Source organism: Alosa sapidissima, chromosome 24 (genome assembly GCF_018492685.1).
Source record: "Alosa sapidissima isolate fAloSap1 chromosome 24, fAloSap1.pri, whole genome shotgun sequence".
Lineage (NCBI taxonomy): Eukaryota > Metazoa > Chordata > Actinopteri > Clupeiformes > Clupeidae > Alosa > Alosa sapidissima.
In genome coordinates, this window is record NC_055980.1 from 10098612 (window position 1) to 10112998 (window position 14387).

The 14387-nt window shown below is 42.8% G+C and overlaps 1 protein-coding gene across 1 annotated transcript in view; it reads left to right on the forward strand.

Annotated features, from left to right (window-relative positions):
- Positions 1-13771, forward strand: part of valopb (vertebrate ancient long opsin b) — a 32686-nt gene extending 18915 nt beyond the window's left edge. Inside the window, exon 5 of the mRNA XM_042082947.1 lies at positions 13331-13771. Coding sequence (XP_041938881.1) covers positions 13331-13627 — 297 coding nt within the window. The 3' untranslated portion in view covers positions 13628-13771. The remainder of the gene's footprint in view (positions 1-13330) is intronic.
- The last annotated feature ends 616 nt before the right edge of the window (positions 13772-14387 follow it).

Below are 14387 nucleotides of genomic sequence, written 5' to 3' on the forward strand. Positions count from 1 at the left end.
TGTTTAATTCGGACATTACCGATAGACAAAACTCTATCTCCTCATCGGTCCAAAAGTGGGACGATTTTGCCGCCATGGTTTTTAAAGTTGTAACTTAGTTTAGTAAACTTAAGGCTATACTGTTTACCACCGCAGTTCCCTGGTTACGTTCGAAACCGCGCCTGCGCATATAGCCAGCTGCTGTCAGAAACCGGGATAAGGTGTTTACATGGAACAGTGTCCAGGTTTCTTTCGGAGTACTCCGCCTAGCATAACTGGGATACTCAAAACCGGGATAAGGGCTTATCCGGGTTTCTGAAATCGGGATATGATGTTTACATGCGCAAACACAAAACCGGGATACTTTAAAATCCCGATAATAACCGGGATACTGAAGTGCATGTAAACACGCTCATTGACAAAGATGGCGGAGTCTTTTACTGCCTATGGCGAAAATCTTAATGTGAATAAAAACTTTCTAGACGAACATTGGTACTTGTATCAACAAGGATTGTGGTTTATATATCACACGAACTTAGTCAGGGCCAATACACCATCAAATAGAACACTAAATGCTAGTTTGAACACTTAACTTTTCAGGTAGCCGATAGGCTAATCATTAGAACATTAGAATGTCATTATAATGCTGCTAACAGCCTACATGCTGCAACACAGTTATGAAATATATTATGTTTTAGTGATCTTGTTGTTTCTATGAACATGAATTGTTGTTTATAGGAAACATCAACTTAGTCAAGGCATAAAAAGCCCTGTATATCCCCATTAAGTACTTAAACCTTTGAACTAGCTAGCTAGCTGATAGCACAAGCTGGATGCTACCACCGGCTACACTGCAGTAAAATGGTTAGCAAACCCGTCCATGCCCCCCGTGAATATTTCACTGTTTCAAGGACGAAATCAAGAGTGTCCAAATGGGTGAAAACCACTTTAAATCAGGTCACATTATTGACTGTTGTGTGTCGAGGGTCAGCTTGTGGGTTTTGTAAGGGCCAGCATGAGGGACAAGACCTATCAAACCTACGAAGTTGTGTGGTGAGTTTTGCAGGGAGGTTGGTAATGCTAGTGAACATTAGCTAGGCTACTGTAGCCTTCATACTGTACGAGTCATATCATCAATTAACCTAGAAATACTTCTTCGTACATTTAATGAACATTTTGTGTAATAATTCACAGCAAATTAATAAACTGAATATGGTGGTCCAAGAGCAGACCATGCACCGGTCCATGCATCAGGATGGCAGTCAGATACGAAGCACTGCACAATGTTGCACACGATATAAAATACTCAATGGTAAATATAACATTCAATACCAAAACACTATTATTTTACACGATTACTCCTGAAATAACTGCTATTAACTATATAAAAATCACTGTTTGGAGGAAAGGGTTCGCGTGTTGTCGCCGGTTGGAAATGATTTCGTGCTGGTTATATATTTTTCAGTGAGGCGCGGTGGTTTATGGGATGAGTAGTTCCTTCGCTCGGAAATGAAAATATGTACACAATCTTGTACTTTGACTTTTTTTTTTCTCACACCCTAAACACGCACTTCGAACAAACAAAAAGCGTCTCAGTCTCACGGTATAGCCATAGGCAAAACTGTATCGAACCGGTGTAACGTTGGTACTAAATCATCCATCACAAAGAATGACTTTTGTAGCACGTGCAACAAATATGTGTAGGTAGCCTACAGCCCTGCCCTGGATACATCTCTCAACGTGCACTCTAAAACATTTGGTTTAAATGGAGATGTAGATCATCACGGGTGCGTTAATAAATCTACATTGCGGCGAGTTGACACAAATTATTCACTTTGACGAATTTATGTAGTTTCAGTCCTAGTTACTTTACTTTGAGCCATATGCTCTTCCTTACTTGAATCACCTTTGAAAATAGAGGATTGAAGTAGCCTATATGGGTGTTTGGGAATGAACGTTAAATCAGATGGTTTTTGAGACTTTGAGCAGAAATGTCCCAGCCGTGTTTAGGATGCATCATAGACAGGTTATCTTTCAGGTTTCATATATTTTCCATTAGAAAACCATCACGTAGCGAACGTGTTAGCTAACTCACTTAGCTCCTGTTAGTAGCCTACAGTGGGTCCCAGTTAAGTTTGGACGGGTTCCTTCATGAATCACGCACCTCATTTTCTCAGCAGAAATGGCACAAACAACCACAAGGTGTCACTTGGGAGTTCTGCCACTACTATTTTTGATGCGACTTGACTTAACTGCTTCCATGAAGCAGTGAGCCATTACCAAACATATATGATAATACAATAGCGTGAGTTTATATATCTTATTTGTCACGGTTACTTATAGATTTGATAGTCTAACGATAAGCGCATGAGACTTTTAGCGGGGGCACGGGAACTTAAATTGATCACGGTAGTTTAAGCTTACACTTAAACAGACAAAACATTCTAATATGAAAATGTAGATGCAATTGTGGTGCAGCTCCTTTAAGAAAGCCCCGTGCGCAGGGATGGAAAGAGAGAAAGCGAGAGGGGATGTGTGTTAGAACTTAGATGCATGTGGAAAAAGTAGACGTGCTGTTGAGACTGGAGCGAGTCATATTCAAAATAATGCAAAAAATAAATCTGCAGATAAAACCAATTATCCTCATTCATTGCAACTGCAGCATTTCTGCTTGCCGACGTTCAAACGAAAAAGATATCAAAGCACCTTTTGCGTTTGAATGTAGCACGATTTTTTTTTTAACAGCTGGACAAATGATTTAGCCAATTGATTATAGCCTGCACACCAGCAATTGTTGAACATTTACCTGTACAAGACAGTAGCCCAGCCTAACAAGCATGTTGCATGTTGTAGGCCTACTGTAGAAATTTCACTTAAATTGCAACCGCAACATGCCTGCTTGCCGACATTCAAACGACAACGAAAAAGATATCAAAGCAACAAGAGGGTTGAGTCTGAATGACACGGAGTTCAGATTCATATTGCTCCTCATTACCATCTATAAAAAAAGTGTTTTTTCTTTTCTTTTTGAGCACGTCCGAATCCCAGGACATAACGCACTGGACCTTATAATAGGCTCGAGATATAATTCCAAAGGGTGCAGATAGGGGCCTACTGCACTTAAAACTTAAAAAGATTGAACAAAGCTTCTGAATTGAAAAAGACGTTATGCTACCTGCAAACTGGCCTATGATTTCATTGCTGAGTTTGCGGCAAAGCAAGACAATGTTTTTTTCAGAGTCAGGATATGGTGAGTCAGTGTCATTTATTTGTCCAATGTTAGCCTACAGAACAGTTTCCATAGTGCACATCTTATCAACAGTTTGAATGTCGTGTGTGTTTCTGCTCATTGACAAATACCGTTCAGCACAATGATTCATGCCCAATTATTTTCCCCTGTTAAAGTGTTCGCCTTTGTTACACTATTTGGTTTCGTGATGTAGCCTATGATAAACACCATATGGCCAAATATGTGACTCAGCTAATGTTATAGGCTATACAATTTCCCCTCTTAAAGACAAGCTGGTGTAGCTTATTTGACTAGGCTACTAAAATGCACCGACAGTAGCCTTGGCTATGTGTAAAGTAAGCTATCGCATGATTTCATGCACGTAAGTTCATGCATCTGTCAAGTTCGCACAGGGCCTCGCACCATCTGTCAAGTTCGCACAGGGCCTCGCACCCCTTTGCGACGGCCCTGATCCTCCTAAGACAGCGAGGAAAAAGATCAAATACGCGATAAACCCGGGAAAAGTTGACCGGTTTGTTTCGGTCCCGGTGATTATTTGTGAAATTGTGCAAACGACAGCCTTTTCAAGGCATTTCAAGGAAGGTGTCGTAGCATGCAAGCTCCCAAATTGACCCAGTAGCCTACAGAAGGCATCAATAAATTGTTGGGACTGGGGGGGTCATGCGTTTTTTTCTCAATCACTTTGGAGAGTCATAGAAAAATTTCTTGCTGGCGAGGGAGGGTCACATCTTTTTTGACTAACGCTTCCAAAACTCCTCCGGTAGCCCCTTAAATAAATAACGAACTGTCCCTAATTGATTATAGCCTGTAGGCCTACACCAGCAATTGTTGAACATTTATCTGTACAGGACATTGACAGTAGCCCAGCCTAACAAGCAGATGTTGCAAAAGACATCAAAAGACGCAATTAATCAGAAATAAATAATGTAATCTGCATCGCTTTATTTAACAAACTGCAAGCAACAAGAGGGTTGAGTTCGCTGTGAGGCCAAACCCAAGAGCAGAGCCTATCTGTTAAGGCACTCAATAGGCTATATGGTAATGAGCTGCCCAGTAAACAAAATAAAGTCCTGGCGACGTCCCCTAAAGGTCCCCTGGCGAACGTCACCTCCTCGACATTTTGTAGGGTTCCCTTTACGTCCCGCGGACCTCTGTTCGTGAGGTCTAAAAGACGTCCACGAGACTTGTAAGTCTCAGCGTTGCTAGGAGAGAGGTAGACGGAACATGAACACGCATTAATGACTTGTTCTACAACTGCACAATCAACTTCACTCACCTCATATTTTCACGTCCTCCGAATGCATTACATTAATGATGAGTAGACATGGACATTTATACCGGCCTGTGCTGCTTTCACATCTACGGTGTCATTTTCTTAATAAACTAATACGATGTTTGTTCAAAACATCATCAGAGTAGGCCTAGGCTAGCCTAAGATAAATTGTTCAAACCATATTGTTTCAAAAGATTAAAAACTAATAATAGCCAAAAATACTTAAATGAATCGCAATGCATGCTGGGAAGCAAAACTCAACATGAATTAAAGTACATGAAACATAACTAGAATGCATTGACGTTATATCCACTCGTTTTCTTGGACCTGTGATCAAACAGAGACAGCCTATAAAGTAAGCCTATCTTCCTGGAACATTGCAGATAAAGAAAAATGTAGGCTATCGTTTTCTCTAGGCTTTAAATGCTCTTTGTAGCCAACTTTAAGATGAAATAAATAGATTCCAGATGTTTCTATTCTATATCATTGTTTTATTAATAAACAGTAAGGCTCTGGTGAGGCAGAGAGCTTCTGCTCCTCGTTAGAAATCTCATCGGATATGTGCACTCTTTGCTGTTTCCACAAGGAGCTGCTGTAACATCGGGGACAGCTAGGCCTATGCGTGACACTTTTAAACGCGAGCATGCGTCAAATAAATTACAAATACATTTAAACAAGTCATGAAGAAGCAGTATCCTTAATTCTTCTGCAATGTAGAGCTAGATCGTTTTGCTTTACAAATTAAGTAGTCACTTCTGTTGCTAGACAACCCTAAACAAATGCTACGTGGTCTATTTTTAACATTTAGTTTTATTGCATCGTATTCAGCTCCAAAAGCCGGTTCAGTCCCTATTCGGCCGTGTGTGTGTTTCTGAAAATAAAACAGATAATAAGTACGTGACTACCTTAAATAAAGCACTGCCTATTTAGAGCATGTTACATGCATCACGTAATGACAGTTATCTGAAGAAATGTGCATTGTAGGCTAAGCTAGAAGCTAAGAACAGCGACTTTGCTAACGTTACACCAAGCATCACATCAGCTAACATTTTGGTAAAATCCCTTCCCTAGTTTGTAACGTTATACATTAACGTTAAACTCAAAATGTATGTGCTACATAATTCAGCATGTCTGACATGCTGAATTATGTAGCACATACATTTTGAGTTTAACGTTCACAACCCTTTTCCCAGTTTATGAAGTTGTGCGACTATGAGCAAAGTAGACATATGGTTCTACTTTGCTCATAGACGCACAACTTCATAAAATGTATGGTATGTTGCCTTAGACTACGGTAGGCTAATGCAGCTACTGCTAGAGACTAGATAGATAGATACTTTAGTCATCCCCAGACGTGTAACGTGAAGTCGTGCATGGATGTGATGTCTCCGTCCTGCAGGCGGTAGCCAGAGCGCTCTCAACTCTGCTGCCATGTGTGAATAAACAAACGCCCCCCCCCCCCCCCATGTCCCCGGTATAACGTTATTGTCGGGTCCTTAGGAGGTATTTGAAATGACCAAATGCAAATGTCATCCGAGGGAACTGACGGTGACGTCCCCAGAAAGTCCTGCACCGGACGTCACGCAATAACCAAACGATAACTTGCTCCGGACGTCAATAAGGTCACCGGAACGTCCGCTAGAGAACATGACGGTCGGGACCAATCGGGGACGTCGTGAATGTCGGCATAAGGTCCGGGGGACGTCCCGTGTTTGTCGGGTGTGTGCGCCTGGAAAGACAATAGAAGATGCTTTCTGAATAGCACAGCGAAGACGGCTCTGGTCATCCCATACCCTCCCCCCACATCCTGTAGCCTACCATTATGACTTGTTGCTGTTTTGGGACATAAAGCGACATTTGTGGCAGTATGATGCTTTGAAGCGAATATTCATAATCTCTTGCCCCTGACATTGATTCATGATTGAGAATGGTGCATATTGACATTTTTGATAAACCTGTATTTGATGTCTGTTACATAAGCCTGCTTATTTATATGCAAGATGTGATACGAGTGTCTGAAATGCAACGGATTTGATAAATGTTAATATGCAGCAGCTATTCTTCACACAGCTGTGGGAAGTGTTGCTCCTGTCTAAAGGCTTTTGTTGACACTCACATCATGATTTTATATGCTACGATCTTGTTTTCAAAATGCCATTCATGCTTTCTCACTGAATATTCTTTCCATATTTCTATATAGCTGAAAGTAATTGGTGTACTTGTGGGTGTGGCCTACATTTATTTAATTCACTAAGTGTAACCTTCATTTATTTAATTCACTGAGTGTAACTCTCGCTTGCTTCATATGAATTTATAGTGTCCTGTTTTCATTTCTTTATTATATCATAAACTCTTTCATTAACTCACTCTCTCTTTCTGAATACCATTTCATCCCATTACATTCTCTGTGCTGCTACTTTTAATGAAACTTTCCTTAGATTTCAATTGATCAAACAAACTCACATCACCCGATCCTGATCCCAACCCCCACTTCCACCCCTACCCTGTACTCATACAGAGTCTTTCACTCCCACCTACCACTGGTTAGGACCAAATGACAGGCACCTGACAAGTCTCCAGTTGACAGCCCATGAGGCTGATGTGCTTTGGTTTTTTGCCGAGCTCAATAATGGATTGCAGGTTAATAATTGAAAATAAAGTCCGGAGAGTTTGAGTGGTCCAACAGGCGCCCCTGCCCCCATCACTGAACCACCAACCTCACACTCTGAGACCCGCTGTATCTCAGCTCTCTCTTACTCTTTCACACACACACGCGCGATATTCGCCATATTCACCTGGCGGCCAGAGGGAGGCTACAGGGTACACTTGCCATTACACCGTAGAAGAAGAACCCTTCTTTTTCGATGAGCTTTTTTTTTTACATGTCATTTTGTGCTCGGACATTGTAAATTTGCACCCGCAAATGTAAATTTGTTTTGCACTTTTTGGCCACCAGTAGAGTAGAGGTTTGAATACTTACGTTTAGACAGTATATGGATAGTTTTGGCATCCCAGCACCCAAGATGGATTGGGATTCAACCAACCTACCTGAAGCATGTTGACGTTTCAAGCAGCATGCAGAGTTGATGTTCTCCGGACCCCTATGGGAGAAACGTGAACAGGACAAATGCAGTTACCTTCTCTTATGGATCGGGGAGAAAGGACAGGATGTTTTCAACACATGGACACTAGCAGATGAAGAGGCAAAGATACTGAAAACATATTATGATAAGTACACCGAATATCTCACACAAAAGTCTAACCCGATATACGCAAGATATCACTTCCACGAAAAAATGCAAGGGGAAGGGGAAACCTTTGAACACTTTGTCACGGAACCAAAGCTGTTAAAGCTTGTGGAGACCCAAACAGTGACGAGATGGTACGAGACCGCATTGTTTTCGCTACAAACTCACCGCGAGTGTGGGAAAAGTTGCTTAGCCATGGAGCCATGGCGCAGAGCTAATGCTAGACAAACCCGTTGACATCACACGCTCTCACAAGCTAGCGCAAGTCCAGCTCAAAGAGATGGTCGGAGGCAGAGACCTTAACAACGACGCAGAGCAGACAGAATGGGTCAACGCCCTCGTCGTCATAGAAAACCCCCAGACAAAGCTGCCTGGCATGACAACAACCTCAGGGCCATGCTGAGACGCACAAGAGAAAGAGGAGTAAGGCTGAATCCCGACAAATGTCAAATAGGTGTGACAGAGGTCAGCTACTTCGGCCACACGCTCTCACGTGAATGCGTCAAGCCAGACCCGGCGAAGGTAAAGGCGATACGAGAAATGCAGCCACCCACAAGCAGAGGGGAGATGGAAACCATCCGCGGGATAATAAATTATTTGGCCAGGTTCGCACCACGTCTCAGGTAAATGCACCACTACGCCAACTACTAAAGCAGGACAGTGAGTTCCTATGGGACAAAAACCACGACAAAGCATTCATACAGATTAAAGAATTGATAACACATCACCCTGTGCTCGCATATTTTGACCCTCAGAAAGAACTGAGACTCCAAGAAGACGCTTAAAAATGTGGCCTCGGTGCAGTCATGCTCCAGAATGAAAAGCCCATTGCCTATGCTTCCAAGTCACTCAACAGCACTGAAGTGAACTACGCACAAATAGAAAAGGAACTGTAAGCAGTTTTATTCGGCTGCAAGTGTTTTCATGAGTATATGCATGGCCGGAGAGTGATTGTAGAGTCTGGGAAGGACAGAAAGCTACTGGAGATCATAGACGTGACGGTACAGGATGTACAGCTCACTGCACAGAGAAGCCACACAGAATGGATGGCCTGATGAAAGGAGGAAATGCCCGTCCAGCATCCAGGAATACTGGAATCACTGAGATGAAATTTCCGAGATCGAAGGAATACTATTCAATGGTGTAAGCAGTTTTATTCGGCTGCAAGCGTTTCCATGAGTATATGCATGGCCGGAGAGTGATTGTAGAGTCCGGGAAGGACAGAAAGCTACTGGAGATCATAGACGTGACGGTACAGGATGTACAGCTCACTGCACAGAGAAGCCACACAGAATGGATGGCCTGATGAAAGGAGGAAATGCCCGCCCAGCATCCAGGAATACTGGAATCACTGAGACGAGATTTCCGAGATCGAAGGAATACTATTCAATGGTGAGAAAATCACAGTCCCTCAGAGTCTCAGAGGAGACATGATTCAGCCAGCGCATACACACAAGACATGGGTGTGGAGAAAAGTAAGCATAGAGCACGAGACCTCCTGTTCTGGCCCGGGATGGGCAAACAGATCGAAGCAACAGTAGAACATGCTACAGCTCTGAGGAGTTCCGCTGCTTTGCAGACGTGTGGGACTTAACCCACACCACCACAAGTCCGCATTACCCACAAAGCAACTGCCTCGCTGAAAAGACTGTCCAGACAGCAAAGCGCTTCTTGGACAAGGCAAAAGACACATGCAGACACACACACTAGCAACACACAGCCCCCGCACCCTGAACCTGCGGACCACCCGCGACTAGCAAACCAACAACAGCCCAGCTACACAACAAGGTTTGGCCGCATCTCCAGGCCAAGACAAGTCCTTGTCTTGTACTGTAAAGGGTGTAGGTGGATCGCTGCCCTAAAAAAAAAAAAACTCACTGTAATTCAACTGTTGTTCCAAAATGAGTTACCTGTTATTTCCCTGTTGAAGCCTAAAGTAAATTAGTTTACTATAAAGAATTATTTTATACCTGTTACTTAGCTGTTACCTCAAACACTATGAAATCATTTTGACTGCACTAATTGCTGCCTAAACCCAAAACAAAAAAAAAGTAAAATGTTACCTTTTATGCCTTGCCTTTTCACAAAACAAATGAGTTCACTTACATGTTTCTTGAGCACTATATAATTGATTGCAGTCACGTCTCATGTCACTTAACTGCTGCCTACCCCTGTTTACATTTGGTAATGACACTAATGACCAAAGAATGTATTTTTCAGGTTTACCTATAAGTGCCTTAAGCACAAGTGCTATCTATGTTCATGAAATGAATGAATGAATGGAATGGAATTGTTTTAAGCACAACACATTGAATGTCTTTTATCCTGTGTAAGTGCTCTAAGTAAGTAAGTGTTACATTGAAATTAATATTGTGTGTGTTTATGTAATGCCATTTTCTCTTAAGAAGGGAGATGTACCATCCTGACTGTATGTCCCTATTCCCTAAAGGGACACCGTAGCCCCCTGGCGATATCATTGTACTCCCGCGATACATTCACCGAACAGACTCGAGCCACCGCCCTCGCTCGACAACGTCCGACAGTCGGGTTGGTGTGTCCCAGGCTTTAGATGCATTAGCAAAGAAAGGGTTTCTGGTGAGCTGGAAGGAATCGTCCACTGCCACAAAGTGAAAAGCTATCCTAATCAATACTCATCAACACTATACTGGTCAGTAATGTTTATCTATTTAGATGTTGTACTTCTGCAGGACCTCTAGGACACATAGCATAATGGAAGACACCCATAATCATTCACAAGAATTTATATATAAAAGAAACCTCAATTTCTGTTACACAAATGTACAAGAATACGTTATCTGTCACTGAGGGATTTTGAGTGGAAGGCTTATAGCCAGGCTTGGAATTTCACCATTCTGGGGGCAAGGCCACTTGGCCTTCAGTTGGGCATATTTGGTGGGGGGCACAAAGGCCACATGTCAGGGCACCAAGGCCAAAGTTAACTATACAGTAGTAGCATATAAAAATGATGAAAATGATGAAGTTGTATTTAGCCTATTCACTGCAGTACACCTGCATCACTGTATGAAACATTACAAAAACATGAAACATGACATATTACATAGAACTGTAAATCATCTGATCATCTAATAATTACAGATATCTAGGCTATATATAACATTTATTTTATATTTGGCCTGCTATGAAATCATGTATTGAACAATTTAAGCACAGCTCAGCTTTAAGAAACTCAAATAGCCTAGGTGCATGCTTAGCATTTTGTGACCATTAAGGCTACTTTCACAAACTCTTAGTCAGCTGTTCTCTGATTTACCAATATCTAGGCGATATTTGTAACTTTTATTTTGTATTTGGCCCGTTATGAAATCATGTGGAACAATTTAAATACAGTGTAAAACTTAAAGCCCAAATTTGGAGACATCCATGCATGTCGAAATTTACTGCAAATTCAAAACTGGATTACTCTGGAACGGCTAACTGTACAGGGGGCTGCTTTATACCTTTGTGTTCGGTAAGGTCGGCTGTTTATTATGATATATGGTATGTGTTAAAAGAAGGGTTCGTGAAGTATTCCACCGAGATGAATGGATAGGGAGATCATGGAGGCAAAACCTTCAGTAGAATGTATGATTAAATTGAATTATATTACTTTTCTCGCGAACCGTTCAACACAGCAATTATCGGCTAACATCGTTTAAAAGCTGAGAAAAAGCTCTTTCATGTGATACTTGTGATGTCTGTGTGATGATGAGTAGCCTACTTCGCGAGTAGTTCAACTGAGAAGATTGGGTGAATTTGGACGCACTTTCTTTTTTGCGCTGTCACTTTCTCCACTGCTTAAAAGACTAAATTAATTTGCGCTGTGAATGCTAAGATTATTTTGACAGGCCACAGGCTAAAAAAAAATCGCTATTAGTAGGACACAAAGCAGAATATTGAAAGAAGGGGGCACCAAGGCCACCGTGGCTTTTAAACCTCTGATTTTCAAAGGGGCATCACGGCCAACGCAAGGGGCTACGACGGCCATGGCCGTTGCGGCCGCCGTGAAATTCCTACCCTGCTTATAGCACAAATTTTTACAGACTTTTCTGTAGCCATATGCAGAAGACTCACGTCACTAAACTTGACTGCGTTGCCAGCCACTTCCACAGATGTTAGAAGTCCTCAATCGTCACAAGGAGCTCGCTAGCTCCACGGAGGAGGAGGAGGGATGGGGGGGGAGTGGTGCTAGCGCTTCTGAGCACCCGAAGGGCCGTGGTCTCAGGTGGGATTGTGCCTCGCTGTCGGCCCCCTGGAGCTGCTCACGTCTTCCCAGACTGACCCATTTCTGACCCAGCTGTTCAGCCCCGCCTCACCCCCCCCCCTCTCCTCTAGAGCCACTGCCACCAGGGTCACAGGGTCAGCGGATTCTCAGAACTTAAAGCGGCGAGATAATCGAAGGGGAGGATGACAGCGTGACAACACGCCGATCAGAACGACAGCCCGAGGGGTTTGAATGGCAGGAGGTTGATACTATAATGATGGCACCGGGGGGGAGGGGGGAACATGGAGGAGGCTGGACATAAGTGGTGACCACTGTGGAGAGGACAGGGAAGTAATTATAGCAAGGTGAACATTTGCTGAGAGGAGGATAGCCTTAAGTTGGGTTTGGTAATGTTTAGACGCCACTGTGTTCAGACCAGATGAGAGACAGTGTACTTTCTTCCAGAAAAAAAGGTGGTGTTACAAGTGATAATGATCGGAGGCACTCAATTTCCAGTGTTTGAGAAAAAACTTTAAAAAATTGAGAACTATACCAACAGCCAATATGGACAGAGCATTCTTAAAAGGAGAAGCTCTTGTGTGACAAATTCTGTTCTGTGCTGGAGTGGAAGTGTGTGTACGTTAAGAAAAGCCTTTTATTATTCATAAACCTTTGCTTTTTTTTTTGCCTCACGAAGGCAGCGGTGGAAGACCTTCCGCGGTAATTACCCAGCGTGCCTCATTCCCATCCAGGCTCGGCTCGGACCTTGAGGAAATAAATATACAAATGCCACGAATTGTGTAAAACTCAGCCTGACCTTTTCCTGTTTAATTAGGGTCAGAACTGCCCTTTTTTTTGTCTGTGCAAAATACATATGGTGCAATGACCTTTCCTTCTGTTTGTAATGTAGCGCTTTTGCATATGCTGCCCTGCACCTGAATTCAGTATTGTTGAAGATAATGAATTCACGTTGTGGGTACTAGAATAAGGGAATTATTGATCTGAGTAGCACATAACATCCCACCCCCCACCCCCACCCCCACCCTTTACTTGGATGACACATTGGAGCAATATTCATTGGCAGGGCCTCTGGACTAAGAGGATCTGTGTTTGCATAGTAGATTCAGTGTGGGGTTGTAAAGAGAATAGGAGTGTTATCGGTTTGCCTGTAGAGTTTCTCTAAGAAGTCCAAGGGCAAGACATGTTGGCATGCTGTGGATGTTTTTCTCCCTTGCTCTATGCGTCTAGCTAAACCCCCCTCCCCACCTATACCAAGCGACTTATACTTTTTTCTGGCAAACAGTTTATCTTGTCTTTCTTTGCCACACTTATATCAATTCTATCCCATTGTCTTACAGTTTAGGAAGTGCCTCATTCACATGTTCAAGGGTGGCACGGCCAGCCTGGACTCGACCCACATCAACCAGACATCAGACCGCGGTACCACGGCCGACAGCCACATGGGCGAGATGTCAACCATCGCCGCCCGCGTGCCACTCTCCTCCGTCTGCAACATGGAGCGCACACAGGAGGAGGAGGAGGAGGACGAAGAGGAGGCCATGGCCAGGGGCGAGGAGGAGACGCACGGAGAGAACAACGGCGGAACCAACAAGCTCCCCGTCAACGTCAACGAGAACAAAGTGTGCCCTCTCTGAACTGCGGCAGGGAGGGGAGACGATAGATTAATGACCGCTGCTTCAAACAGTAGATCTACTTCAACAGTATATTACACAATAGGCCTACTTAATGAACTACTTATTGTCTTTGTACCTTGTTTATTGTGTCATAGGATTCATAAGATTTAACCTATTCGCGCCTGATGCTGCATGACGCAACATTCTATCTCCCGCCTGTTGCTGCATAGCGCAACATTGAATCTCCTGCTGGTTGCTGCGTAGCGCAGCATGCTTTTTATTTCATGTTTCTAGGTGCTACAGAGGCTTAGATATTAAATTTTGGTAGACGTTGACAATTTTTAGTATTTTTTCAGAAAACCCTCAGGAAATAAGGTTATTTAGTCTAGAATGCCATAGGATTCTATAGGTGTTTTTAGTAGGCATTTTAGGAGTAAATGGGTTAAACTGGTGTAGCTTACATAGGCAGTTTTGCAGAACTGTTTGGATTTACATACAAGTTGGTTCAATATTGCAAACAACTAATTTATATTATATTTGACCTCGTCTGATCGCGGACCACTTGGGATAGCTTGCGGACCACCAGTGGCAACATGTGTGCATGTGAGCATATGTGAATGTCCTATACGAATGTCTTTCTCTGTCTCTATGGTTCACTGGGTGTTTAACTAGGAACATTATCACTGAGTTACAGATTTTTGAATCTGGTAAAGTCTTTCAGCTAAAATGTTAATTGTTTCTGAATATTATCAGATTATTAATTATGGGTTATGTGTATGTG